Source organism: Neovison vison, chromosome 2, assembly GCF_020171115.1.
Source record: "Neovison vison isolate M4711 chromosome 2, ASM_NN_V1, whole genome shotgun sequence".
NCBI lineage: Eukaryota > Metazoa > Chordata > Mammalia > Carnivora > Mustelidae > Neogale > Neogale vison.
Genome location: NC_058092.1, coordinates 157,466,606 through 157,494,576, shown reverse-complemented (window position 1 = coordinate 157,494,576; position 27,971 = coordinate 157,466,606). Strand labels below are relative to the sequence as shown.

The 27,971-nt window shown below is 50.7% G+C and overlaps 1 protein-coding gene across 1 annotated transcript in view; it reads left to right on the top strand.

Moving 5' to 3' along the window:
- LOC122899231 (zinc finger protein 25-like) overlaps nt 1-27,971 on the top strand; it is a 72,169-nt gene that overhangs the window by 27,207 nt on the left and 16,991 nt on the right. The window contains 5 exon segments of the mRNA XM_044236815.1: nt 4,251-4,370; nt 4,458-4,552; nt 4,648-4,730; nt 23,833-23,959; nt 24,207-24,302. Of these exon segments, the coding sequence (XP_044092750.1) occupies nt 4,251-4,370; nt 4,458-4,552; nt 4,648-4,730; nt 23,833-23,959; nt 24,207-24,302 (521 nt within the window).

Genomic DNA, 27,971 nt, shown 5'->3' with positions numbered 1-27,971 from the left:
CACGACCCTGAAGTGGAAGAGTGTTGTGGAAGGGGAAGGTAGTCATTGTTGGTTTTTTTGTTTTTGTTTTTGTTTTCTTGTTGAGTACCAGAGCCCATGAGAGGCATGTCCTAGCAAGGAAAGGCCAGAGGCCCTTTTCAGCCTCATGGAACTCCTAGCAGCCAATTTGCCAAGCATGCTTTAGGGGAAGATGTGTAATTAATTTGTAAATCCTTTGCACTTTGTGAGGACAATATTAGTAGAATGAAGGACACATGAGAGGTGGATCACAAACCATGTGTTTTTTGAATCTTGTGGCCATTCATCCTTGCAATCTATGTACATCGATAGGTTCATGTTTTTGTGAACATACTTTGATCACCTTGTGTTCTGAAACTCTGAGTTCACCCTCGACTTGATGTTCTCATGGATCCCAGGCAGTGTTACTTCCCGTGATCCCACTTCCTACCAAGAGACAGTACTTGTGTCTGTTGTGAGAGTTCATGAAGTAGAAGTCCCCCGTTCTTACTTGGCACAGTGTGCACGGTTGTGAGACCCCGCCTGTTTCGTGAGACTGGCCTTTATGCAAGTACAGCTGGATCAGAGCAGATGTGCTTGATTTCTGGCTATTGGTTACTGGAACAGCGCATCCCGCATCCCTCAGAATGGGGCCCTGTTGTATGTGTTTGCAGTGTCTGAGTTTGTATCTCAGAGTCACCCCAAGGAATTCCTTGGGAGGTATTTGCCCAGTGATTCTCTGATGGGAGTGTCTGGGGAAGAATTTCCCCCCGTTGTATTGGGATCAGTGATTCCTCGGTGTGAGGGTGTCATTGCTGGCTAGGGAAGAAGGGATAGCTGAGCCCATTCCTTTGCTCATCAGACCGGGAGGATTTTCCTGTGTGCGAATCCTCCGAGGTCCTTCCTGTGTTGGCTCCGTGAGGAATGGGATTCCCATATGGGATGTCCTTGGCATTCAGCCACAGCGATGATACAGGGGGTCCCAGGTGTGCCTGCACCTTCGTTCCCGTGTGAGGGATGAAGCACACTCTGAGATGGTAGGAGGAGCCTCAGGCATGAGCCCCACCTGAAGCTTCTCCCACCAGGATACAGTGCTAGTGGCTCTCCCCGTGTGAGTTCTCTGGTGTTGGGAAAGGGCCCACTTCTGGCTGAAGGCTCTGCTTCAGGGACGGGAGACAAGGGGTTTGTACTGTGTGATTTCTGTGGTGGTGAGCAAGGTGGGCGCTCTGGGTACAGGCGGGGCGCCAGGGATGACAGACACAGGTTTCTCGGCTCTGAGTTGTCTGGTGTCTCCAAATGTGAGAGCTGTATCGAGCGGATCTTCCACGTTGACCGCATTTGTCGGGGTTGCTGCCAGTGTGGATCCTTGGATGCTGGCTAAGGGTGTGGCCTAAACGCTTTCCCCTGAAGATGACATTCAACCAGTTTCTGTCTGTGGGAATGTGCTCATGGCCCTGAAGGGATGCATGATGCTGCGAGCTCTTGTGCAGCAATCCCAGCACATGGCTTCTACCCCGTGTGAGGTCCTGGACATGAAGAAGAGCAGAGCTCTCTGTAGCAAGGGTCTCCTACCTTCGTTCCATCCCTGAGGTGCATCTCCAGCGGTCTTCCTATGTACAGAGGTGAGCACTGCCCTGGAGTTGTTCCCCCCATGTGTATCATGTCTCCGTTCCTTGGAAGGGTGAGTTCTCTCATGTCTCCCGCGGTTAGAGCCCCCACTAAAGTCTCTCCCACACTGGGGAGATGGGTGTGCTGCGATCCAGGATGAATGAGCTCTGATGTCCCTGGCACCAGGGACACATGGCTGAAGGCTCTTCCACATTGTCAGCAAATACAAGGCTTGTCTTCCCAGGACACAGCACACCCGGAATGAGGTGAGGCACGTGAGACCTCTCTGTGCTGTGCTCCAGCATTTCCCTGGTTCCTGTGCAGTGTGAACCCTCTGCTAATGGCCAGAGCACGAGGGGCTGTGGCAGGATTGCTCCCTCACGTTCCTCCCTTCCTGACTCAACAGACGCGTTCCAGCCCCTCCCTTCAGGAATGGTCACTCTGTCTACCCCTGCAAGCCACTTGTAGTCGCGTGCCTTGTTCCTTTCCAGAATTCAGATAGATCTTTCTACATGGTAGACTCATACCCATGTCAACTGCTGATTAAATTTTCAATGTTTCTGTTTCAAAGACTATATACCCGTGAGTCGTGCTAAAGCCAGTGACTTTTCCAGACACTCAGGCGGCGACTTGATTCGAGGTCCATTTCAGCCGAGAAATGAATCTCTTCAGGTTTCTGGTGGGACAGCCCATATGCTCAGGGTCTTGGATGACAGGAGATTGTGGGGAATGCTTAGCGTAGCCCATGTCCAGCTCTAGTGTGAAAGGCCAGGGTTCATGACCCTAAAGCTTCCCATTGACTTGCAGAGAAGCAGACCTTTGAGATGCCCCCATGTGGTTCTCCCTTCATCCTTTATAATAGGGAACGTATTACCGTGAGCTCCTGGGTCTTGTACACACAGAATGAGTCCCGGAACACTAGGTGAAAAAGTAGTGAAGTGCTGTGTGGGGACTAACAGAACAGAAGGAGAAAAGGAATGAGGGGGAGGGAGGAAGGAATACAAAGAACAAAGAGATCATGCAGGGAAGGGAGGGAGGGAGGGAGGGAGGGAGGGCAGCTTGAAAAAGGGAGAAGAGGAACTGGTAGAGAGGCATTAGGGGAAAGAAGAATTTTGAAAGTTGTGAGACAAACATCTGAGAGTTAAGATTTGAGTTTGATGACAAAGGAAAGAAATGGAGTCCTCTACTCAGGAGCAGAAACCGGTTATAGGGTGTTGGTGATGAGAACATATGGACCAGATAAACCTGTGAGACAAAGAAAGTGAGGATGGGAAGCTAGGGAGTTTCAGAAGGGCAACGTCAACCACGTCGAGGACTGAAAGAGGGGCCATGTGAGGGTTTGAGTGCAAGAATCACAGAAGGGTCCAGTCCTTGGGGGACACAGTATGTGCAGTGGGTGAGGTGGATTGAGTCGGAAGAGTCGACAGAAATGGGCCCGTGTTGCAGGGTTGTTTCCACAGGAGCCCGACAAGAGACAGGACTGATGTAGGAAAGAGGTTAGCATTCAAGGCCGATGGTCAAGAAAAAGTCTTGAGGGGCGCCTGGGTGGCTCAGTTGGTTGAGCAACTGCCTTCGGCTCAGGTCAAGGTCCCGGAGTCCGGGGATCGAGTCCCGCATCGGGCTCCCAGCTCCATGGGGAGTCTGCTTCTCCCTCTGACCTTCTTGCCTCTTATGCTCTCTCTCACTGTCTCTCTCTCAAATAAATAAATAAAATCTTTAAAAAAAAGAAAAAGTCTTGAGATGACTTTGCTGGCAGGAGGTGATTTTTATTAAAGCACAGGGATACAACCCTTGGGTAGAAAGGGCTGCTTGCTGGGGTCATGATGGGAGGCTGACTTTCTGGGATGGCATTGGAGGAGGTCAGGCAAAAGGGAGGTTTTCAAGAACATGGCAGGTGGACAGAGGACACCCAGGATACAGTTGGCTTTGCTCTTGTGAAGGGAAGGTAGTTTTTCCTGCTAGGAAGGCATGAATTGAAAGATGGTGGGGAGCTTCCAGGAGGAATGTTACCTTCCTCCTCTCATAGGTCCTTCTCAAGGGACTGCCGGTTTGAAAAGAAACTCTGTCCTACGGACATTTCCTTCGGGCTCAGCCTCCCTCAGTGTCGTGGAGGGGAGGGAGATGTCATGGCTTCAGGAAACGGAGATCCAGGCCTCTGGCAGGTCGCTAGGCTTTCGTTAAGCAGGCCTCTTCCTACAGAATGACGAGGACTTTTACAAACTGAGGGAGACTCCGGTCTTGCTGGGTTTTGATGTCCATCTGTGGAGAATCAGTTTTTTCCTTTCCTCAGCCTGAGGGCAGTCAGAGCGACTGAGGGATGTCCCCTGTATCACAGGTTGGGGGGCAGTGTGGCGTGCCAGCTCCTGCTTGGTGCTCAGCTAGCCTTCTCCTCCCTCCTCGTGTGCTCCTGACCAGTGCGGAGCCTTGGGTGGTTAAGGTTGTTGAAGGAGGATGGTCTCATCTTCTGTAGCTTCTTCCCACTGAATAGGGGCATAGAGCTGTCCTTCCACGTGGGTCGTTCCTGGTCAGGTGGGGGAGGCCCAGCTAGGGGAGGCCTCTGCTGTCAGAGTTGTAAAAGGACGAGGCCGCTGAGTGCAGGGGAGCGTCTCTCCTCCCTAAACCTCTTGCTGCTGCCAAACACACAGGCTGAGCGGGGCCCGTTTTGTGGGGCCGCTGCCAGTGTTGAGCCCAGCATTGGTCACGGTCCTGTGCATCGAAGCGACAGGGGCTGTTCCGGTGCGGCACCCTCGGGGAATCCAGCAGGGGTAGGGCTGCTGCCCCTCAAGTGGAACCCAGGGTGGTCAAGGGGCCCTGGCAGTGCCGCTTCATCCTGCATGTGTCATGCTCTGCAGGCTTGCCGGGGACTGCAGGGGACAGCGGGAGGAGGAGCAGCCCCTGCAGCAGACAGGGGAGACGATGGGAAGGCTGCTGTCCCGCCCAGTCCCAGGTGGGCCCAGTCCCAGGTGGGCCCAGTCTCCCCACACAACGGACTGTTGTGGGCCCAGGTGTTTGCCTCGTGCTCCAAGTGTCCGTCATTGGCAGGGCCCAGGCAGCCAACTCTGGGTGTAGCGGCTGACTCAGAGGGTCCTCTCATCTTGTCCTCGGGGCTCCAGTGCCATCCTCTGGTGAGCTGTCCAGAAGTCTTCTCTTTGGCCTTCAGAGGTCAGGTGTAAGAGAGCCGTCCCTGCAGGTGTGTTTCCCTGTGTGTTCATGCCGAATCCTCCTCCAGGCCCAAATCGGAGCCGCAAGTGGGGACCCAGGGCCCTCCTGGCTCCCTTTGTCGGAGCACCCCGGGAGCCTTTGGTGCTTCGGGGTGGTGGGCACACTGTCCTGTGGCGCAGCTGTGGAGACAACGGGTGGAGTGGTGTGAGATAGCGAGTGGCGTGTGGCCTGGGTCTTACCAGGGGCCTGTGGGGTTTTGCGAGACGTGTCTTCTGAGGTGTTGAGGTGGAGGTTTCCCTGTAGGACCCATGCATGACCTGAAAAAAGGGGAATTTCCCATGGGCCCCCTGGGGCTGAATGAAGGCTACACTGCCAGGGTCCCTCAGGCCCCTTCCCTGAGCATCCTCCTCCATGACGGCGGGGTCCTCCTCCTGCTGGGCTGTCCCTTCCCCAGCCTCTCTGAGAGCCCTGGACGTGCCCTTCTCTGTGGGGGGAGCCTTTGCCCACACGAGTGTTGCAGGTGGCGTGGCAGAGACGACATGCTCCCGACTCCCACGGGAAGTGAGTTTGCACATTCCACGGGCTGTGGGCAGGTGTTGGGCGAGGTGGGAGAAGGCAGGGTGGCCTTTCCATGGTGGGTCTCCCCTGCTGACTGAGGAATCGAGGAGAATCTCTAGAGTATGAAATTCACAAAGCAAAATGGTGCCATGAGGCGACCCACTACCTCCCACGAGGCATCTTGGAGGCTTGGGGGACTGGAGGTGTTGGTCAGATCGTATGGGAGTGTCTGGCGGACATGACTCAGCTGGAGACCGGGCCCGACTCCGTGCCCACAGGGATGCAGCACTGGGAGGGGTAAGCAGTCCTGCTCCTGTGAGCCCGGGGGCCTGTCTTGTTTGCTCATTTCTCACGTGCCTGAAGTGGGAGATGAGGCCACCCCACCACTGTCTCTTTGCGACTAGTGTTGTTCGGGAGCAAGCCGTCTGCTGACTTTTGCAGGGCGGGAGGGCAAGGCTTGGGTCGTGCAAAGGAGGGGCTCAATGGGGGGCGTGGAGCCCTTTGCCAGAAGGTCACCCTGCCTAGGCTGCCTGGGGTCCCGTCCCTCCAGGCAGCCAGGGCCCTCCCTCCAAGATCAGCAGCTCCTGGACGGCAGTGCCCAACCATCACAGGGACTTGCACAGATAAGGTGGAGGTTCCCCATGGGATGTTCTCAGGGCTTCCTAGTGCCTGTAGGGACTGGAACCTTCCTCTCTTCTCCTCTTTGTGGTCAGAGGCTAGGGCAGCACCCTGGGTTTTGTGCGGTTTGCCGAGGTACCCACAACAGGGACGGGGCAACGAGGGAGAACATGTGTCATTGTTCACCGGCCTTTTTTCCTGCCTGACTCACCCCGTTCCCGAGTCCTACTCTTCTTCTGCATCCCTTGTCGTTTGCGCCAAGTCCACTGAAGGGAAGCTTCTTGAGAGCTGAGAGCAAGAGCAGAACTAGGTATGAGCACAGACTCCCCAGCATCAGAGAACCAAGTGGGGACACCCACACCCAGTCTCCCTTCCCGAGAACCCTCCAGGCAGGTGAGCCATGCCCTGCCGACTCCCAGCCCTCCTCTCTGCTCTGCTGTCCAGGGCTACTTCCCAGAGTCAGCGGTGAGGGGTCAGGGTGATGGTAGGAAAGGGGTGAGGAGGGCTGCCCAGGGATTTCATGCAGCAGTTCCGATGCAAAGCCTGAGTGCCTGCCAGAGACGAGGGCCTCCAGGGTTGCCATTGTCACAGCAGGGAAAGGGGAAGAGCTGGGAGGAGGCGCTTATGGACAGAAGAGAGAGGAAGCCCAAGAGATGGAGGTGAAAGTGAATTACAGGCGCAGGGTGGTTCCTTTCAGCGGAATTGTCTTCCGTGGAATCCTTCTCTGGGTCAGAAAGCAGCGAGGATGCTGGGGTTGGCCGTGAGAGAGGACAAAGGGAAGTTAGTGCAGCTGACGACCCACGGCCTGCTGCTCTGGGGATGCTGGGCTCTGCCCTCAGTGGGGTGTGTCCCTAGCTCCGAGTCCTCCCTGGCCTTGGTCGCTTGATCTCTGCAGGGTACAGGGGAATCTCTGGTTGCCCACCTGCTCTTCCTACCTCCGATTCTCTCCAAGACCCGGAAGCCTGGCTGTGTGTTCCTTTCCCCCCAGGAGGCTGTCACTGTCCCTAAGACTGCCTCTGCGGGACTTTGTCTTCCTCTGTCCTTGTTCCTGTCCTTCCATGCTCTCCTTCTTCTTCCTCCTCCTCCTCCTCCCCTAGAGATGCTCCATGTCCTTCCCCCTGCCAAGCTCCACCAGTCCTATTGTTGTCTAGGAGAGGACAACCAAGGAAAGAGAGGAGATATCCTGGGTCCCCCAGAATCAATTCCCTGATCCGTCTGTGCTGGGAGCAGCTGTCATGGGTTTGGGATTGCTGGGGAAGTGCAGGGAGAGATGGCCCACCACCTCCCCACAGCCCATGTCTGCCCAGGGACTGGGATGACCTTCCCAGGGACGTGTTTCAGGGAACTCAATGCCCTCTGTTTCCCTATGTGTTACAGAGGTTGAATGGAGATGGGAGCATGGGAAATTGTGCAGGCGCCCTCAGCTATTCAGGGCAGCCCTGGAAAGCGTCCAGCGGTGTTGTCACTGAAACACAGGATTCCTACCAGTGCTCCTGCTGAGACTTGCCGGGAATGGACGGGGTTGGGGTGTGTGTAGGGCCCTGGGCAGGCCTGAGGAACGTTTGCCGTTTGGGCATGACTAGGGAGTGGGGAGCATGGCCAGGGCTGTGAGTTGGCGAGGTGGGTTTGTGAGAGGAACCGTGACTCCCTGGCCCTGCTCCCAAGAGGCTCTGTGCTGTGCCTCGATGCCAGCTGGTGAGAGGTAGAGTGGACCCGGGGCAGCAAGTGTGTGAAGCAATTCCAGCAGCCCCCTCACACAGGCCCGGGGGACCGTGGCCCACGACAGGGGTTCTCCAGGCAGCTGCATGGGGGCATCCCGTCCTTGGGAACATGTCCACAGGTCAGACTCAGCTGGGGTGTGAAGGCTGGCAGAAGATACGATTTACAGGAGCCTGTGTAGTGAATCCAGGGGAAGTACGCTTTCCCTTCTGCAGCTCTGGGAGTCCCCTTGAAGGTACAGCAGCTTGAGAGAACTGGGACGGTTTGGTAGTCGAGGTTATGAGGGAGAGAATTTAGACCTGTCTTCCACCTCCTGGCTCAGACCAGAGCATAGTGTCGCAGTTCTCTTGCCCAGGAGAGTGCGGTTGGGGCTGCAAGTTCTGAGCATGACCAGGTCTGGGCCCGTGCCAAGAAAGATGCAGAATCTCTTGTGCACCATTCCCGAGAGGCCATGAGCAAAGAGGCCAAGCTTTGACATGTGGCAGCGGCCAAGGGAGGCACGAGCAGCTTTGATGGGAAAGATCCTTCCAAGTAGCCACGCAAGGAGTCCAGTGGTGATGACAAACCCAGCCTACCCTAAAGGCCCATGGACACCTCGTCTGTTCTTTTCATCCCGAAACCGTGACATGAGCAAATCATGCCTGTGCCAGAGCATCCCTTTCCTTGGTGGTTTTTGACCCACCTTCTTCATTCTCCAGAGCGGCAGGGGCAACCCCATGTTCCCTGGAGCCGTGTCCCAGTGTTCCCCTCCTTGGTGCCATTCCCTACCTGAAGAGACTTCGTTTTCACTAGTGGAGTAGTCCTCGATGTTCTCTACCAGTAGATCTGTAAGAACTGAAAGAGGAGCGATGCCGTTAGGAGAGAAACCACCTCACCCCTTCATCCCAAGTGCGTTGCGATGTCTCTGGGCCATGCAACATCTGCCTGACCCTTCTGCTGTGCTGTCCGAGGTTCACGAGGCTGGTGGAGCCAGAGCCCTTGGAGAAGTCGGGGATTGGAGTTTCATGCCTTCTAATGAGACCAGGACGCTGCAGCAGTCACCTCAGTGTCAGTTTTGCATGCCCATGACCGCTGTCCCCTCCCAGCGCAACCATCGGAAACTCCAGTCGTTATGGGACTCTTGAGGTGTGACTAGTGGGAGTGAACAACTGGACATTTTCGTTCCCTTGATGATTTCCGTGTACTGCACTGAGAATATAAATGACTGTGTATGATGGATACTAGACAGACTCTTTCCTGGATCACTCAGCACTAGACACCAACCAGGAGCAAGAGACAAGGCCTGCTCTCCCGTGTATTTCTCGGGCATCAGTGGCTGGCCTGATATGGACGTTGATCAAGGGAAGACGTTCCCAGACTCTCACACACCCACCAGGCGCTGCTGGAGGTCTTTGGACCCAAAGAGATTAAGGTGAAGCCCCAGTTCCCAATAAATGGGGAACGGATTCCGTGCAGCACTGATCTAAAGCATACAATGTGATGCTCTCGGGACAGAGAAGCTGCTAAAATGGATAAGGGAACCATAAAGGAACACAACGAGCCACGACGTTTCTGAATATGAAGAAGTCGGTGGTGGGTCTCTAGAAGCTGACCTTCCAATACCTTGGATGACTCCCCTGAGCCAACAGGAGGGTGCTGGCATACAAAGAGGCAGGGGCACCTGGGAGTGGAAGAGAAATGCCCAAGGAAATGAGCTCATGCTGTCATCACGATGCTTCCGAAGAGGAGCCCAGAAAAAGCAACCTCTTCTGAAACTGCGAACAGAGTGAAAAGGCAGCCCACAGACTGGAGACGCCCTTGGCAATCCTTATTTCAGAAAAGGTCTGATCACTGACAAAAAGAAAAAACAAGAAAGAAAACCAACCAAACAAAAGAAGACCGGGATTTCACCAAATGAATGAATCGAGAAAAAGACTTGAATAGTCTGTGCTGCAAAGGGAAAGAATGACTCGGCCAGTCAGACAGACATTGTACAAAAAGATACTCAATGTAAGGCATCGTGATGGCAATGCAAATCCAAAGGATGCTGTACTGTGGCATTGTCAGTTAGAGTAGCGAGGACCCAAACCAGGAATTCAAACCCAGGACCCATGTTGGAAGGAGGCAGAAAATTAGAGACTTTGTATGCAATTCGTGAAATGCAGACTGGTGCAACTACCCTGGAAAAGCCTGTTGAGTGTCCTCGGAGAGCAGCGAAAGGTACTCCCGCGGATCCCACGCAAGCGAGTGAGAAAAAGAGATGTTGGAAAATCAGATTCTGTTCCAATACATGTTTCTCATGAGAGAAAGTCTTGTTGGCTGCCAAAGAACCCTGAAACCCTGATTTGGCTCTGTTTCCATTCCCAGGCACTGAACTCCCTTGAGTTGTCTATTGGCCCAAACCTTCTGAATCTAACAAGGCCCTCTTGCATGGACAGATTGCCAGCGAAATGGGTGGTGATTGTCCTGTCACCCCTGTTGAGGTTTGAGGTTCTCTTTGGCCACCTTGCAATGCACAGAGCACCATTTGTTCCTGCATGGAGGGGGCCCAGGTGCCCCCAGTGATGCTCAGTCACTGAAGACTACCTCATTCCCCCTTGGATAGGACACCTTTTGGACCCACCTCCAAGAGCCCCAGCAAGGACCAGTGGTGGGTGTGGGATTTCCCTGGGAGAAGGCCAGTTGCATTCTTAGACACAGTATCTGCAGGGAAATGGTAGATCTCCATGGAGAAACACGGAGTGAATTGGCCCCGTCTGTTCCCTGGCCATTACCCCTTTTTGCGGGTCATCCTCGAATGGGCTGTTGCACGCGGCTGCCCCGGATGCCATCTGCAGAAGGGAGGAAGTGTATACCAGCACTCAGTGCTTCCGATGATGTTGGGAAGATGCATCGTGGGGTCTCTGATGCAGAGATGTGTGTGTGAGCGCAATGTCAAGAGGGAGGTTCTGTGACCATTCTTGCCCAAGACCTACCTTGGTGGGAGAGCCCCATGGACACTGACTCAGTAACAGGGATTGGAAAAGACACACTTGTGTCTTTGGGGCACAGTCTAGCCCTTCCTAGTTAGCGACGGGATTTGTTTTCTGGGAGAATTGATGTGTATTTGCAAGGAAAGAACAGCTCTTTCAATTGTAGGTGTTGAAGAGTTTTCCCATGAATGGACGTTCATGACGTGACAGTGATGGGAAATGTCCCTGAGAACATGGACACCATTAATCGCCATTTTGAGGGGACCAGACACATTCAAGAGCACAGCATTCACTCACTTGACACACACACACCAACCCTGAGAATCACAGCACATGGATTCCCATGGAAACAGACCTCGTGCCCAGCACCCGATCCTAGAGCACCTAAGGGCAGCACGGTAGCTTCCGGGATCAGGGTCACGAGGCCTCGGGTCTCAGTCCGGAACATGACCCTTAGTCTCTTTGCAACAGGTTCTGGATTCTGAGTGGCTCTCAAGATGGAACCTGCAAGGAAGCCCCACCTTGCCCATTGTCCAGGTTGCTCAAAAGCAATGAGTGACTCTAGAGGACAGCATACTTACCACACTCCCTTTCCAGCAGGGCCACCTGCGATTTCAGAAAAGAAAACATGATGAACATCAAGTCCTGCCTCATCCTGTGTGCACAGCTCTTTTGGTCTCTTGGTGATGAGCAGGGTCATGGGCAGTGATACGGAATCCACCTAGAGGATGCATGCCCTGGGTCCATTAGGTGGCACGGCGGTGTCAGTAGCACCCGTGAAAAAGCTCACGACCTTGTGGACTGTAACCGAACATGCTGTTTCCTGCAGGAGCTTTGGAATGGGTTGTCCCTGGCTAAGAGTCACTCCCTCAAGAGTCTCCCCACCAAGGACATTGTACGTGCTGAGGTGTTCGGACCTGATTGCGAGTATCAGAGAAACAAGGGATGCTGTACCTCACCTGAAGAAAGGCTAACTTACCACCTTGGTGAACAATGGGACCTCTCCCTCTGTGCTGTCCACGTCAAGGTCATTGTACAGGCTAGCCAGGGGATCTAGGTGGATACACACAGAGAGTGTCGGGACCCCGATGGAACTCTTCGGGAATCGCTCAGGGAGCTTTGCTTGGCGTGCACATGTGGACAAGAGTGTGGAGGTGGGGAGCTCATCAGTATGGACTGAGCTCCAGTGGGCCCTTCCTGGATGGAGGATGAAAGGTCCTGGAGAGGAGCAGGGACGTGAATAGAAACTCTGCCTCCTGTTGGAGCTACAGGACCTGGAGTAGCTGTGAAACAGTCCATCTCCAAGGCACACCTACTGCCTGCCCCCAAACCTGCACCACCTAAGAGCAGCTCAGTAGTTTGGGGGACAGGGCCATGAGGCCACAGGTCTTTCCTCAGAAAATCCCTTTCTGTAACTCCGACCCTTCTTCTCAGTCCTGCCGGATCTGGAATCAGGGTGGTTCTCATCGTGGAGCCTGCGAGGAAGCCCCTTTTCCAGGTTGTTGCAAACAAGTGAGTGACTCTAGAGTACAGAATACTTACGGCCATCCCCTTCCAGCATGGACACCTGTGATTTCAGAAAAGAAAACAGTATGAACATCAAATCAGGCTTTGTCCTGTTTGCAAGGTTCTTTTGTTCCCTGGGGGATGGGAGGAAGCCAGATGGGGAAGTGTGCTAGAGGCCCGTGAGCCCCAAAGTATGACGAGCAAAATGAGTCCTCCACAGGTGCGCCCAGTCTTCCTAGAGGTCCTCCGTTCCGGGTCCCAATGGACAAAATAGGTGGCGAGGAGGAATAGCTGCTACCCGTACCCAAGCTCCCTGCCCTCCAGATGGTAGGTGATCCTGCTGTGGTTGTCCCCGCCCCCCTGCAATGCCTTCGGGGTTAGGTAGCATTTGGTAACAGATTCTCTCTCAAACTTCTCCCTCCCCTGTCAATTGTGAATGCTGAGATTTTTTTTATGTAACCTTGATTTAAAAAGCCAGAAGACTTTTGTGTCTCCCCCAAAGAAAGGCCAACGTACCACTCTGGTGTAAAATGGGGCGTCTTCGTTTGTCATTCCTTTTGAACGTTCACCCACCTGTCCATCCAGCCAAGCTAGGGAGAGATCCACAGAATGGTCAGTCTACTGGTGGGGCTCGGCAGGAAGAGCTCAGGGAGTTTCGTTTGGGGTGGGTGTGCCCGGGAGTGTATGGCGACGTTGGGTTGCGTGGGTATGGACTGAGCAAGCTGCTGCTGCATCGAGAGAGGTCAGGGCAAGGAGCAGGAATGGAGGGAGAAATACTGACTCTGAACTCGAGCTACAAGGAATGGAATCAGGGTGACCTCTTCAAGCCGAAAGAGGATAAACACTAAGAGACACGGTCCGTTGTACTGTCAGGCAAGCTCCTCCAACCAGCGACTGTGTCATGGTCATTGTCAAGACCGTTTCTTGGCCCTCCCACCTATCTCTCACCTCTTCTAGGAGATTGTATTTCTTCAGAAGAATGCTGTGTGGCAGGGTTGCATTCAATGCAAGCACAAGTACCCTAGAGGTTTCTATTTGTCCCTGAGTCATGCAGGGTCAGAAAAACCAAAGACCCAGGATTTCTACGTATTGACATCTGACCATTCCAACAGAGTCCCCATCCACAAAGTGCTGATTCTTCCCAGTCTTCCTTTCCTGTGGCATGTGGTGTGTCCTTGGAGTCCGTGGGACCCAGTTTCCCAGGATCCAGCTCCTCCAGTCAGGACCCGGCAAGTTCACGAGCGAGCCAAGGCCAGGCGAGAGAAGGGCACTCTCTAACCTGGCCATGTAGCAGATTGTCAGGAAGTCGGATAGGGCCCCGAGCTAATGATGAAGCTTTCCTGGCCATTGCCATTTGCCAGTGAGTCTTCCCTCTGTGCATTCAAGACAGGAGCGTTTTTGTAAGGCTGGTGGTGATGTTTGGGTCGACTAAAGTAGCTTCTGATTCCTTTGTGTTTTGACCCTGTCTGAGAAATGTCCCGAGCTAGGATAGATGTGGGCCCCTTCCTTCCTCCCCATCCCTGTCTGAGGAAAGGGAATCCTGAGCAACCCTCCAGGTGGAGCTGGGGTCAGCGAGGAATGTGGTGTCCTAGCGGGGTGTGTGCAGCGGGGATGAAGGAGGTTTGGCTTTGAAACTTTGACCCGTGCCCTCAAGTCCATTCAGTGGGAGATGTCTTCTGGTGAAACGCACGCAGTCCATACACCCACATGCCCGGTCCCGTCGCGAAAACAAGCCCCAACCCTCCGACACACCAAGCACACACCACCCGAATGACCTACTGGTTTGCAGGGACTGTAGCACAGGGTCCTGGTTATCTGCAGGACACTCCGTTTGTTCAGTCTGCCCCAGCCTCTGTTCCCGGGAGGAACTCAGAAGTGTAGAAGCTCTCCAGACCAGAGGAGGAGAGAAATCCCTACCTTTTTCAGCTAGATCTGTCCCCGTAAAGGGAGTGATGGGGGAATACCCATATGGGACATATCCGGTCGCTGCCTCATGCAGTTGGAGAAAGGGAGACCCAGTGAGGATCCCAGCACCCTGTGCACACCGTGTGCACACATCTCTGTGCCCTTGGTGTGTGTCCTAAGCAAGCTAGATGGGATGCGGTCATTGCGTCTATGATCCAGAGGAGGAGGAAATGACCTCCTGAAAAGGCTCCGGCTTGTTATGTCAAAACCCCCGTCCATTTTCTCACAACCCATTCCAAAGCCATTTCCCATAGACAGAATGACCTAGTGGGAAATTGTCACGACCATCCATTGCCTAAGCAACGGTGATGATGTTTTCTCAGTGCCCGTCTCAATCCACTGTCCGTTAATGGTATAAACTCACGGCAGGCTCTCCGCACCAAGGACATTGTCCCTCCCTTCTGGAATGTCCCTGCTCAGATGTTTGTGGAAAGAGAAATAAAATACTGGCTGTCCCTCAGAAGCACAAAATGACTTTACCGAGGTGACCGAGCAGCTCAGACATTGAAGCTTCTGCCTTCAGCTCAGGACCTGATCCTAGGGTCCTGGGATGGGGGCCCACATTGGGCACCTGCTCGAAAGGGGAGCCTGCTTCTTCCTCTCCCTCTGCTACCCCCCCCACTTGCGCTCTCCTGTGCTCTCTGTCTGTCTGTCTCTCTTTCCCCTTCTCTCTCTTTCTGTCTTTGAAATAAATAAAAAGTTGAGGAACAATGACTTTACCTGAGGAGGGAGAGTCGGAATTTCCTCCTTGGCCCTCAAAGTGGGTAGTAGCTCTTCCATCAGGTCATCGCAGGGAGCTAGGAGGATACAGAGACACTGTGAGGACACTGGTGAGGCTGCTCAGGAAGTAGGCGGGGAGTTTGGATGGATGAGGACAGGAGGCGAGTGTGTAAATGCAGGTGCATAGGAGGTACGGGCCGCACTGCTGCCGGGCCTTGTCCTTGGTGCAGAGAGGAAGGGACGGGAGAGGAGCAGGGAGGAAACGCAAAGAGGGTTCTTGTCTTTCTAGCTAAAGCAGCCCGATCAAAGCCAAATAGCCAGTCCAGTACATGTGAAGCCTAACCTGCTCTGTGTGAGGACCGAGTCCCATAACCTTTCCTGACTGACGTGCCACTAAGGTGTCCCACGCTGCTGCTTTGGACATCAGCTCTGGGCCCAAGATCCCCACCTGCTGTGACTATATGCATCACGTCTCTGTAAGATTTTGCACAGCATAAAAAGCAGCCTTGCTTGCCGGGCTGCATTCAACCCTCAGGAATGGATCCTAGTAGTTTGCTTCACTCATCCTTTCTTTGTCTTCAGAAAATCCCATGTGCAACACTGGAGAGCCCGGACATCGTAGCTTCCGTAAACAGCCGGCACCGTCGATGAGTGTGATAGATTCGTTCCACTGTTCTTTTTTTTTTTTAAGATTTTATTTATTTATTTGACAGAGAGAGATCACAAGTAGGCAGAGAGGCAGGTAGAGAGAGAAGGAGGAGGAAGCAGGCTCCCTGCTGAGCAGAGAGCCCGATGCGGGACTCGATCCCAGGACTCCGAGATCATGACTTGAGCCGAAGGCAGCGGCTTAACCCACTGAGCCACCCAGGCGCCCCAGCCTTCCACTGTTCTTGAGCTGTCCTGTGTGTGTGTTTGTTTCCCCTGAAGACGGTGGCTGTCCAAACCCTCCCAGGTGTTCTGACCAGTGGGCAGTTGCTTACACAGAGGAGTCTTGGAGTGTGTGCTGATAGGCTGTAGGCCTGCTTTATAGGAGATTTGCTCCGGGGATATTGGGTCCAAAGCTTCCACCCAAGCTTGACCTTGATTTCCTATTGGCTAGTGGTGTTTGAGTGTGTGTTTAGAGAATTTGAACCTTCCTGAGGCTTAGGGAAATCTTATCAAGTACAGTCAGTTCCCTCCGTGATGCTTTTCTGCCATTGGCCGGTCGTGTATACACACTGAGACCGGCTATGACCGATGTTGCCCTGTTCTGTCCTCCATGGGTCCACACGCTTTCCAGCCATGTGGGCTTGAGCACGAGGATGAGGCTTTTCTCTGTGCACTTGACTCCAGGGACCAGGCTGTAATCTTTAACGTGGGCTTCTAAGCTTGCCCTGGCTTTTGTGTCCATGGAAGCCACTGTGTCATGTTGGGTCCTGTGGGGGACCATCATAGAATCTAGGTATTTGGCTGTGTGCACAGATCCTGATGGCCCTTTGCTAGCTAGCACCCATGATACATCATGACCCCCTGGCTGAGGGACTAACACAGGTACGTAGGGCAGAGCAACTTTCCGATTGGAACCTGAGCTCCAATCTTGGCTTTCCAAGTAGGAGGTCAAGGGTTTGGACCCTTCATCTCTGCACCATGCCCGTCTCAGGAAATCAAAGGGAAACGTCCTCCAGGTACAGCTGTGGTGAGTAGGGGAAGGACTATGTAAAGTGTGCCAGGGTGATGAGAGTGTTTTGGAAGGGTGACACTGTGATTGTGATGGAAGTGTGAGAAAGATCTCCTGGGAAAGGCACACAATCGTGTTCACAAGCATAACGCATGGGGACACACACACACACACACACATGCACACACCCATGCACACAGGGCCTTCATCCCACGTGCACACAGATCACCCCTTCCCTATGTATGAGTTCGTCTAGGCCCTGTTCGACGTGGTGACCGTGCCTCACCGGACAGTCTCGGTCAGTATCCCCCAACCCCCGTTCCTTGTTGGAACCCAGAATCAGGGGTCAGGCTTCTTTGTACTCTAGATTTCCTCCCAGAGCCCGATGGTCTTAAATACGTACAGCTGTCCTTGCTCCCAGCGTCTACCTGCGATTGGGGAAAAGGAAACAGAGTGAGGATCCTAGCATCCTGTCCGCTGTTGGGCCAGCTCTTTGGTTTGGGGAGGACTTCAGGCAGTTAATTGGATGAGGTGCCGTGGTTGAGTCCATGTCCCCCCACCCAAGTTCAGGAGGACCGTTTGAATGATGCTGGAGCATCATTCAATCTCTGAAGTCCATTCTGATGAACAGACAGAACATTCTCTTTCAAGGAGAAACCTTTTCTGCTGAAGAAGGTGTTTGATCCCATAGAGTTTGTAACTGAGGCTGTCCTGTGTCCTCACCATTTTTGGGTCCACTGTGCATAAGAGGTCAGACCCAGCATTCCTCCACGAGGGGAGACTGCTGCCCCCTTCCCCTAGGAGGTAAAGTACCAGATGTTCATCAAACTCCACTGATGGAAGAAATCAAGGAAGCACCATTTCTGTCTCTGAGAAAGAGAGGTGAGCTTACCTCAGGGAGAGTTGGGGGACCTTCTTCTGTCCAGCCCCTAGGAAGGTCCTTGGACTGGCCCTCCACAGGGTCTAGGAGAATAGAGAGGAGCTGTCAGGACATTGGCTGCGCTACTCAGGAATGACTTGGGGAGTTAAGTCTGCTGGATATGGATGCGGGGCCAGAGGGATTGGACGTGAAATGTGACCAAGCAAGGCCTGACTTGCCAGTGGGCCAACAGTGGTGGACACAGTGGTGGACACAGTACACAGTGGTGTACACAGAAACACAGAAAAGGGGAGCAGGATGGAAAAGGGAGATGGGGCCTTGGCTTTCCAACGGAGGGGATGTCATCAGTGGGAACTCATCAGCGTCTGTCTGGGAAACACTCAAGACACCCTGGGTTTCAGGGTGTAGTCCCCTGAGCCCTCCTGCCCACTGTGAAGCCAAGCCAGCTTGCCACTTCTTCAGCTGGTCATGGGGCCTATACAGCTGTCTTCCCTGCACCTCTGCTGTGTGACCCTATCGGTCCTCTATCATGCCTTGGAGTAGTGGGTTTTTCGGTGATGGAATCTAAGTACTGGGGACGGTTGTATTTGTTAGTACGTGTCCGTTCAGTGACACTGCTGACATCCGTGATGCTTTGTAGCCCGCACTGCCATCTACGGGGAAAACGTTGCCATCCTATCTCATGGCACCTCTGTACCTGTGACATGACCGGCCCTCCCCCTTTCCTCCCTGCACCATCCCTTCCACTTTCTGGGTCTACGAATGTCCCTACTCGAGTGTCCTCAAAGTTGGGATTGTGTAGTGTACCTCTTTCCTTGTGTGCTTGCTTTCAAAATGCATGTTAGGTTTCCAGGGTCCATCTGTTTCGTAAAATATTGGAAACCTTTGTTTCTTCTTATGCCTGAATTGCACTCCATGATGTGTATGGATGCCATTGAATGTCTTCTTTCCTCCCATGATGGATTTGGGGGCAGTGCCTGTCTGGGGCTATTGTGAGACTTTAGTGCGCAGATTTCTGTCTGTTTCCAGAATGAGAAGACATCCCTGAATGCATTGGCCCCATTTGTAGAATGGTAACCACGTGGATGTACTGGGTACTTGAGTTCCCCAAATGTGGTGAGGTCGTTTTGTTCCTTTGAAGATACGTAGCAAACCCATGTAGGATGTGGCTAATGGGCGAAAGTGGAGGGGGACATCGTGAAACCTCCTGTCCTATTCTGGTCCATTTCTCTGTTCAGCGTTCCTGGTGGAAAACATAGTCTCTTCCTTCCTACACATCTAAGAACCATGTTTCCTGGGAAGACCTGTAGGGACCTGTGTGTTCCAGAAAGACCTAAGATCCATCCCTTCAGCTAGTAGACACTTTTTTCCTGTGCCCCTTGGATCCAGCTTGAATGAGGATCTCATCGTGACTTGTGGACTTAAAAGGGGACGGACAGACGCCATAGAGGAAAATGGCTACCAGTGAAATCAGAGGACAATGTGTCTCAGCAGTTTTAAAAGCTTTGATTATGTCTGTGCTACTGAACAAAAGAATGCATCTCCAATCAACGTCATGAGTCAGTCCCCAAGGCACCTTCCTCGGTGTCTTCGACGGTGTAGACCTCATCGTGGAGGGAGAACCAGACTCTCTTCTTGCGGCATCGTCGTCGTCATCGTCGTGGAGGGGGCGGCGTGGCTGGGGGCGGCTCCACATCCTCAGGGAGACACTCCCCACAGATTTCTGGGAGACGCACAGAAATAGAGAGCAGTGTCAGCACATTGTTGTCAGAAGCCCATAGGGGGATTGGACATCCTTTCCTTCAAGTCCATCTGTCTCCTACCCCTACTCGCCAGCTGCCCAGCAGGCTTTCCTCCCTCCAGGTGGGACTTAGGAAGGGGTCGCCGTGTGCTGTGCTCTGAATTCCACCCCCTCCCACACCCACAGGTTCTCTGGGCAACGGCTTGTACGGAGCAGAGACAGGACAGAAACGCAACAGAGCGCCATGAGCACACGTGATGGGCTGGGTCACATCCATTGAGCAGCCACACCTACCTGAGAGTGTTCCCCAGAACACTCTGTGCCCCGTTTCCCTGCCCTCCGGCCTAGACGTTAATGTGCCGCCACGGTGTCCCAAGTGATTGAGTCCAAGGAGCGCCTGGGACCTAGGGGAGGACGGGATGCTTCCCAGCCACTCGGCAGGTGTTGAGGAAGGGACCGCCTAGGGACTCAGCTAGATGGCTGGCTGTGGGTGAAGCCACAGTGGAGGACAGTGGAGGGCCCTGAAATGTAGGGTGGTGAAGGGACCGTCCACAGTTGCCACCCTGATGAAGGATGGATCTGGGACAGGAAAGTCATCGTTTCCCTGTGGCCGGAGATCCCTGAGCCCCTGACACCAACCCATGGTCCCTGAGAAAACGTCCTGAAGCCCTGAACCAAGAGATGCCCTCACAATCTGAAATCCCTCTGTGCCAGTGTGTCTGTAGGGGAGAGCGAGGGCCATGAGACCAGCCTCAGTCCTCACTCACCTCTGTGTTTGGGGCCCTGACATCAACTAGGTGGTGGTTTCTGCCGAATGGGGCCCTAGTGAAGGACCAGGAATGGGTAGCATGGCCACGTTCCCTCACCTCTCTCTGCAAGGTCAGCACAGTCGCCCAAGGCTATCCTGAAGGCCAGTTGCAGCCCAGGCTCCTGGGGTTCTGCTTGGCTCCCAAGCTGATTCAGACTCCCAACGGTCACATAGGACCCTGCCGAGAACTCGCTTGCCTTCTGCTCCCAAAGGTCACACTTTGACCCTGCCGAGAACGTGCTTGCCTTGAGCTCACGAGTCCCGAGGAGCAGTCGATGGTACGAAGGGACATGGAGGTAGCCATGTGGGGTGGTTGGTTTCAGGAAGGAGATGGATGATGCTGAGGGGCCTGCCCTTGCCGTGCGGACTGCTCTGAGGAGCCTGGACAGATGTGAGGCTACCCTGGCTGGCGGGAGTCCCTCCCTGCTCTCTCATTCTTCGCCAGTCTACTGTCTACTCTCAGGTCTCTTGATCCCTTCTGGAGACTGTAGGTTTAGCGGACAGTCTCCTGTCTCCCTCCCTAGGCCGGGCCTGGAGAACCCAGCCCAGCAGTACCTTTGAGACCAGCAGACAGTCCACCGTGCAGCTGCCATGTGTTCTGTCCACCCCCGCGGTGGCACAGCCCATTCCCGTGCACTCCCAGGCATCAAGCAGACGACCTGTGAAACCCTGCACATCAACCCATGAGAACACCCCGTATCTTCCAGTGTCTCTCCTTCTAAAAACAGCTGCATTTCGACCACTGACCCATCCTTTCCGATTTTGTCATGTCCATCGGGAAGAGGAGACCAGCAATTCGTTCCCCTCAAATGTGGTGCCTGGGTCGCACCAAGATTCTCCTGATCCAGGGACAGCCGTGTGGCGTGTGACCTGTGTGTCGTCCCTGTAGGACTGTGTCCGAAATGGGTATTCAGAAAGAGTACGGTTTTCTGAACGTAGAAGCGCTTTAAGCAAGGCAGCTTCCCCACGAAATCCCAATGAAACAACCCAGACAAACGAACAAACACAGGCATCGAACCGGGAGGGGGAATCAGAGGGTGGAGAGGAAAATCCAAAGAGAAGAAGCCTGTCTCTGTAAAAGGGAGGCAGCCAGCCCAAGAGAAGAGAATTGAGAAAATCGATAGGCACATACCCATACAACAGCAGTTAATATTCCCCATCGTGGGGACTGTTAGTCCTGTTCACCCAACCGCCAGGGGCTTGGCTCACAGAGTGACGTTGAAATGGAACGTTGGATGCGTGTCATCAGGTCACCGTGGCGATGGCTCATGACAGAACTCTGAGGGTGAAGGCATGCCTGCACACTGTGGGGTCATGGAGGGAAGTGGGTTGGGGAGTGGTCAATGGATGATGGGCGATTAAGGCACTTGATGTGGTCAGCTCTGAGTGGTGGAGAGAAGTGATGAGTCCCTGAGTTGTACTATAGAATGCAATACTGCGCTGTATGTTAACTACCTGCATTTTTGGACATTACAAAAAGGATACTCCTGAGGGCACCTAGGAGACTTGAAATGTTCATTTTCCTATCTGCTACTCTGGAAAACTCCTATTTATATGAGATTTTTTCACAAAGTCTCTCCAGGAGTTCTTGGGTGGCTCAGTGGGTTAAGTATTGGCCATCAGCTCAGGTCCTGCTCTTGGAGTCTGGGATTAATCCTAGCATCAGGCTCCCTGCTCATATGGCTCATATGTATAGATGAGAATGAGTTAGGAGTAGGTTAGCTAAGTTTCTTAGGCATTAATGCTGCAATCAAGGTGTTGCTTGGGACTCCTTATCTAAGGCTTGGTTGGGTTCCCATCTGTACATATCTGGCAGAAATTATTTCTGGACAGCCGTAGGATTCACAGTAGCTTGTTTCTTCTTTGAGGTCAGAAGAAGGGTCTCTGATATTTTACGTTCCTTAAAAGCCTCACATGAGGGACGCCTGGATGGCTCAGTTGGTTAAGTGTCTGCCTTTGGCTCAGGTCATAATCCCGGGGTCCTGAGATCAAGTCCCATGTTGGGCTCCTTGCACGGCAGGGATCCTGCTTCTCCCTCTGCCCCTCACCCTGCTCGTGTGCTCATGCTCTCTCTCTCTCTCTCTCTCTCTCTCTCACTCTCACTCTCTCTTTCAAATAAATAAATAAAATATTAAAGATAAATAAATAAAAGACTCACATGATTAGGTCAGGCCCACCCAAGTAAATCTTCCTTTTAGACCAAAGTCAACTGATTAAAGGATCTCATTTATACTTGCAAAATCTGTTTAGCCATAGAATGTATCACAATCACAGGGACTTAAGTCTCTTCTATTTAAAAGGAGTTTATGTCATGTTGTTGGATCCATTGGAGGTCGTCATCTTAGATTCTGCCTACCATAATTAATATGAGTTTATCCATTCTGTTTTCCAAGGTAGTTTTGGTTATTCTTGGCCATTCAAGTTTCTATGTAAGTCTGAGAGTAAACTTATCAGTTTCCACAAAAATATCTGCTAAGATTTTAATTCTGATTGTCTTGAATTTATAGGCCAATTTGTGGAGAAATGAGATATTTTTGTAATATTAAATTGTCCAAGCCATGAATATACTGTATTCATTTACTTAGGTATTCTTTGTTTTGTTTTTGTTTTTTTCCAATACCTTATACATTTCTGAAAAATAGTCTTGTTTTTCCTATTAACCAATTTTTAGTGTATGACATGAACATTGATTAGCTGTTTCTTTTGATAACCTGAGAATGATATGTCTCTGTTTCTTCTTGATATATTTTCCACAGTGGTCATTTTATAAATGGGTGGTATAAAACCTATGAACTGTATAAGACAGTCAATTCAGTTATGGGAAGAAAATACTTGGGTATCTCCCTAGATTTATTGTAATCCATAAAAAGAATGAAGAAATCTAGTATACAGTGAAATGGATATACACACTAATGTGCTGTAATTATGTAATACGATAAATACAGCTACATTGGCAATCATTACAGTATATAGGCCTATCAGAGTTATACAATGTTACATGCCAAATATATTCATTTGAAAAAATAAAAGTGACTTAGAAAAAATAACAATAAAGCAATTTAATATATAAATTGATATTGTAAGTTTACTGTTTATAAAAAAGGGTTTCCTAAAAAAAAAAAGAAAGAAAAGGGTTTCCTAGATGGAACAGTAACCAAACATTTTGGGCACCCCGTCCTACAGGAGTTATGTTCAGAATTATTAAATAGCATTTTCCCTGAAGATGACTGTAGCTCTTTATGTGAACATAGTCCCAGCAGTCCTTTCCTGTGTGTTCACTGACTCCTATAACTACATTTTAAAAAGATTTTTATTCCTTTGACAGAGAGAGAGAACACACACACACAGGGGGAGAGGGAGCAGACTCCCCACTAAGCAGGGAGCCTGACATGGGGTTCAATCCCAGGACCCTGAAATCATGACTGGAGCCAAAGGCAAACACTTAACCAACTGGTGCCCCTTAACTCCATATTTTAGAAGTGTGCATGGTTATGCTCTTGGCCCAGGTTCCTGAATGATACTATGTTATCAGTGAAACCCACCCTAATAGCAGGAATTGAACTTTTCTCCCCTCTGTAATCTCACTCTACTTTGCACCTGTTTTACTGTAGTAGGATTTCATGCTACATGGTAGTTGGATGCTTCATGCTTGTGTCTGTCAGATTATATGCTCCTTGAGAACAGTGACATGGTTTTATTGGTTTTCAGATTCTCAAGGTAGGAGAGCTCTTTATGGCATGTAGGCACATGATGGGACGCCGGTAACTTATCACACTGGTGAGGAATGTCTGCCATGCTTTCTCCTCCAACCAAGTACAAAGGTAGGCATGCCAGAACACATTTTCTAATTGTGAATAGTGAACTCCATAACAGTTCTTCGACAGCTTTTCCATGTCTTCCCGTTGTGATTACTTAAATTTGGACACAAATGTGCTGTTTCAGGGATCCTTATCATTTGCGGATGTGACTGTGGGCTTTACCCAGGAGGAGTGGCAGCACCTGGACCCTGCTCAGAGGACCCTGTACAGGGAGGTGATGCTGGAGAACTATAGCCACCTTGTCTCAGTGGGTAAGGATTGTTTCCCGTGTAGATTCCTAGTATGCACTTTCATTCTTGGTTTGACACCTGTAGAAGCTTTGTTGAGTTTAATGATATTTGTTGAGTTTGAGATATCAAGTATTAAGCAGAAGGATTGTTGAATCACTGTAAAGAATGAAGTGTTGTAATTGGCCCCTGAAGCTTCGTCTTCTGTCTTCTTCAAGGGCCCTGAAGCCCATGAGCCTCGCCGAATTCCCATGTCATTTCCCAATTACAGGGTGTTGCATCCCTAAACCATAAGTGATCCTGAAGTTGGAGCAAGGAGAGCAGCCATGGATGCTAGAGGAAGAGTCCCCACGTCAGAGCTACCCAGGTGAATTAGTCTGTATTAAACAGATGGAAACTAGGTAACAGGGTATGAATTGCTTTTATTCTCAGGTACTTGCTTATATGTTCGTTTTCACATTTAACAAATACTGAGTACCTGCTGTGCCTCACTCAAGTTTTAGGTGCTGAAACACATGATCAAACTGAATTTGTTCCTGACCTCATGGAGCTTACATTCTGATAGGGAAAGAAAAGAAATAAACACACATATACATACTATACACATAATATGTCATAATATACATAATACATACACACATACACATATTATATACATAGTATGTCAACAAAATAGCAAGGAAGTTATAAATTGAAATAATGAAATGTAATACTTGAGAAAAGGAAGCCATTCAGGAAGGCATTTGGATGATATCAACTTGAATGAAATGATTATAAAATGCACAGTTTTACATGGGAATAAGCATTTGGTTGTATGAGCAGAGGTGATATAGGGAAGACCCCAGGTTGGAGATACTTACTTGGAAATTATCAACTTATGATAGTATTTAAAGTTTTTAAAATTAGTATTTGAAGCTAAGGGATCAGGTAACCACCTCTCAGAAGTAAGAATGAACAAATTTGAGAGGTCTGAAAGCTGTCCCCTGGGACACTAATGTTTAGAAGTCATGAAAATGAGAGGACACAGCGAAGAGAGAAGGAACAGTCTGGAGATAAGGTGGAAACAGAGAATATGGTGTCCTGTAGCTGAGTTAAGATGGTTTTCAAACACAAAATGAACTTCTTGAAGAAGAATGTATAAAGTCAGCATTTTCTGCCTTTGTCTGCAAATCCTCCAGAAGCACTCAGGGAAGTGAGCAAGACAAGCTTCATTCTATGACACTAGTGGATATCTGAAATCCCAAATCAGTACAAGTGTACCTGCAGCAGAGCTGATGACGGATCAAGGAACGTGTGTATGTTAGCAGGTGGGTAGAAAACAAAAGCATTTCTGACGCGCACGGGGTCTGGCAGTGCGCTTTTCATGAACAGAGCACATCCACACCTAAAACTTCCTTGAACAACGGTGCCATGAACTAGATAGCTGAGCTCCCTTGGAGACAGTTTCATTCTGCAAAGGAGACGTACTGAAGTGTAGAAGCACAAACCACACTTTTCAGTAGCTCTCTGTTTCCATGCTGGTGCAAGAGAGACTGTGCATGAGGGAAAACCACCTCATAGACACTAAATGTACAGAAAAAATCTTACATGCCATCTTAGCGGGTACTCCTCTGACATAGAATTTGATGCAAAAACTTACTTGACAACGGTTGATTGGGATTTGCAGACCTTCTACAAAAGTGAGGGAAGCATGGGGGACGGTAAGGCTGGTTAGGAGGAGGGGAAGGCTCAGGGGGGTGATTACCTCGTTGACTGTAGCTTTGTAATTAGCACATCTGATTGCTCAGACTAGCAGGATATGTTCCGAATCTCAGTGTGAACCACTGTGTGCCAGAGCAGCTGGTCAGAAAGGTGGAAGGGAAAAGGATGTTATCTTTTGTCTTGTTCCTGTCTCTCAGATGAAACTGTTCTGTAGAGTTTTAACTACCTTTCTTTCCTGGATTGCATCAGACAATTGGTCTAGGCAGATGCTGGGGGAGTCGGAGCCTCCATGGGCCCAGTTCAGCCTCTGGGCTTGTTTCTGTGAAATGAGCCCAACACTTGGTTTTCCTCAATTTGGAGGTGCAGTCAGTGATTGACTCTGTGATGACCAAGAGAGCAAGCTGTTGTGGAGGCTACTCCAATGAGGAAGGAAGGCACATCCTGGTTGATCTGTAAACTGAGACCAACACATGTGCATAGCACTTGTTCACAATGAGTTACCCCTCTAGCCTAAGGGATGACTCTGTTCCGTCTCCCAAGTAAACCTTTTGCAGTGTGGTCTTCCTTAAAAAGCTCACATCCTTTTAGCCCAAGTAATGGAAAAAGAACCAGCACAAATGCATGCAAAATGATTATAAGAAAAAAGGGGTGAAAATTTTGGGAAGAAAGCTAGTTGGTGAAAGAATTGTCATCTGATCAAAGTAGTCATAAAGTAGGTAAATTATGTGACCAAATATTAAATCATGAGTTTCCAAAGGGTGAGCTAATTGAATTAATTATCTCTGTGGTACAGGTATTTAAGAAAGATATTAATAAGGGAATAGCAAACACATGGCAGGGTGTCGAACTGAGAAAAGAGAACAGAAAATAAAATTACAGTAAAGAAACAAATTGGAAGAACCCCAAGGATGAATGCTACTGGCAAAAATCTGTTTAGGGCCCGCCCGGGTGGCTCAGTCATTAAGCGTCTGCCTTCGGCTCAGGTCATGATACCAGGGTCCTGGGATCGACCCCCTCATTGGGCTCCCTGCTTGGCGGGAGGCCTGCTTCTCCCTCTCCCACTCCCCCTGCTTGTGTTCCCTCTCTCGCTGTGCCTTTCTCTCTCAAATGAATAAATAAAATCTTTTAAAAAAATTTGTTCAGAAAGAAAGGATAGGTGTAAGCAAGAAGAAAATGAAATAAAATTAGAAGATTACATTAAAAAGAGAGTTCACATACATACCATACATAGAATCCCTTCCCCAAAATAAAAAGGAAAAGAAATAGAACAAATGTTTAAAATATTTCAAGAATACTTTTTGTGGGGGGAGAGATTTGTGATTGAATCTGTGTAAAAGAGCCAGTCCTTAGCCACATTAGGATATATTCTGATAAAGGGACTAGATTTCAAAAACAGTTATTTTCACAACTGGCCAATATAAGAGAAAGTGCAAATAGCCTCAGACTTTTCCATAGTAAAATCTGTAGCTCAGAGTCAGCAAGAGCAGTTTCTACAAAATCCTCAAGGTGTCACATTGAGAGTATTACACCCAGTTAAGAAGATACTCTTCAGGGGTGCCTGGGTGGCTCAGTGGGTTAAGCCGCTGCCTTCGGCTCGGGTCATGATCTCAGGGTCCTGGGATCGAGTCCCGCATCGGGCTCTCTGTTCAGCAGGGAGCCCACTTCCCTCTCACTCTCTCTGCCTGCCTCTCCATCTACTTGTGATTTCTCTCTGTCAAATAAATAAATAAAATCTTAAAAAAAAAGAAGATACTCTTCAACAAAGACAGTAAGTCTTTTCTGAAGGGACAAGAACTCTAGGATCTTTGTTCCTAGAAGCCTGTTTTAGAGAATGAGTATCAGGCAACCAGGGGGTGACATAAAGAAGCATGGTAAAAAAGCTGGTAGTAGACTCTGACTTTAACTGAAGAACTAATTTTATTTTGTTTTTTAGGTTTTTTTTTTTTCCTTAAAGTCTTACCTGTTTGAGAAAGAGAGAGCGTGAACATGGTAGGGAGAGAGAGAGAGAAACAAGCAGACTCTGTGCTGATCATGCAGCCCGACGAGGGACTCTACCCCCAACCCCGAGATCACAACCAGAGCTGAATCCAAGAGTCAGAGAGTCAGCCAACCGTGCCACCCTGACACCCCCCACCACAAAGAACTGACTTTAAAACAAATGTGGTGGGGGCGCCTGGGTGGCTCAGTGGGTTAAAGCCTCTGCCTTTGGCTCGGGTCATGATCCCAGGGTCCTGGGATCGAGCCCCGCATCAGGCTCTCTGCTCAGCAGGAAGCCTGCTTCCTCCTTCTCTCTCTCTGCCTGCCTCTCAACCTACTTGTAATCTCTGCCTGTCAA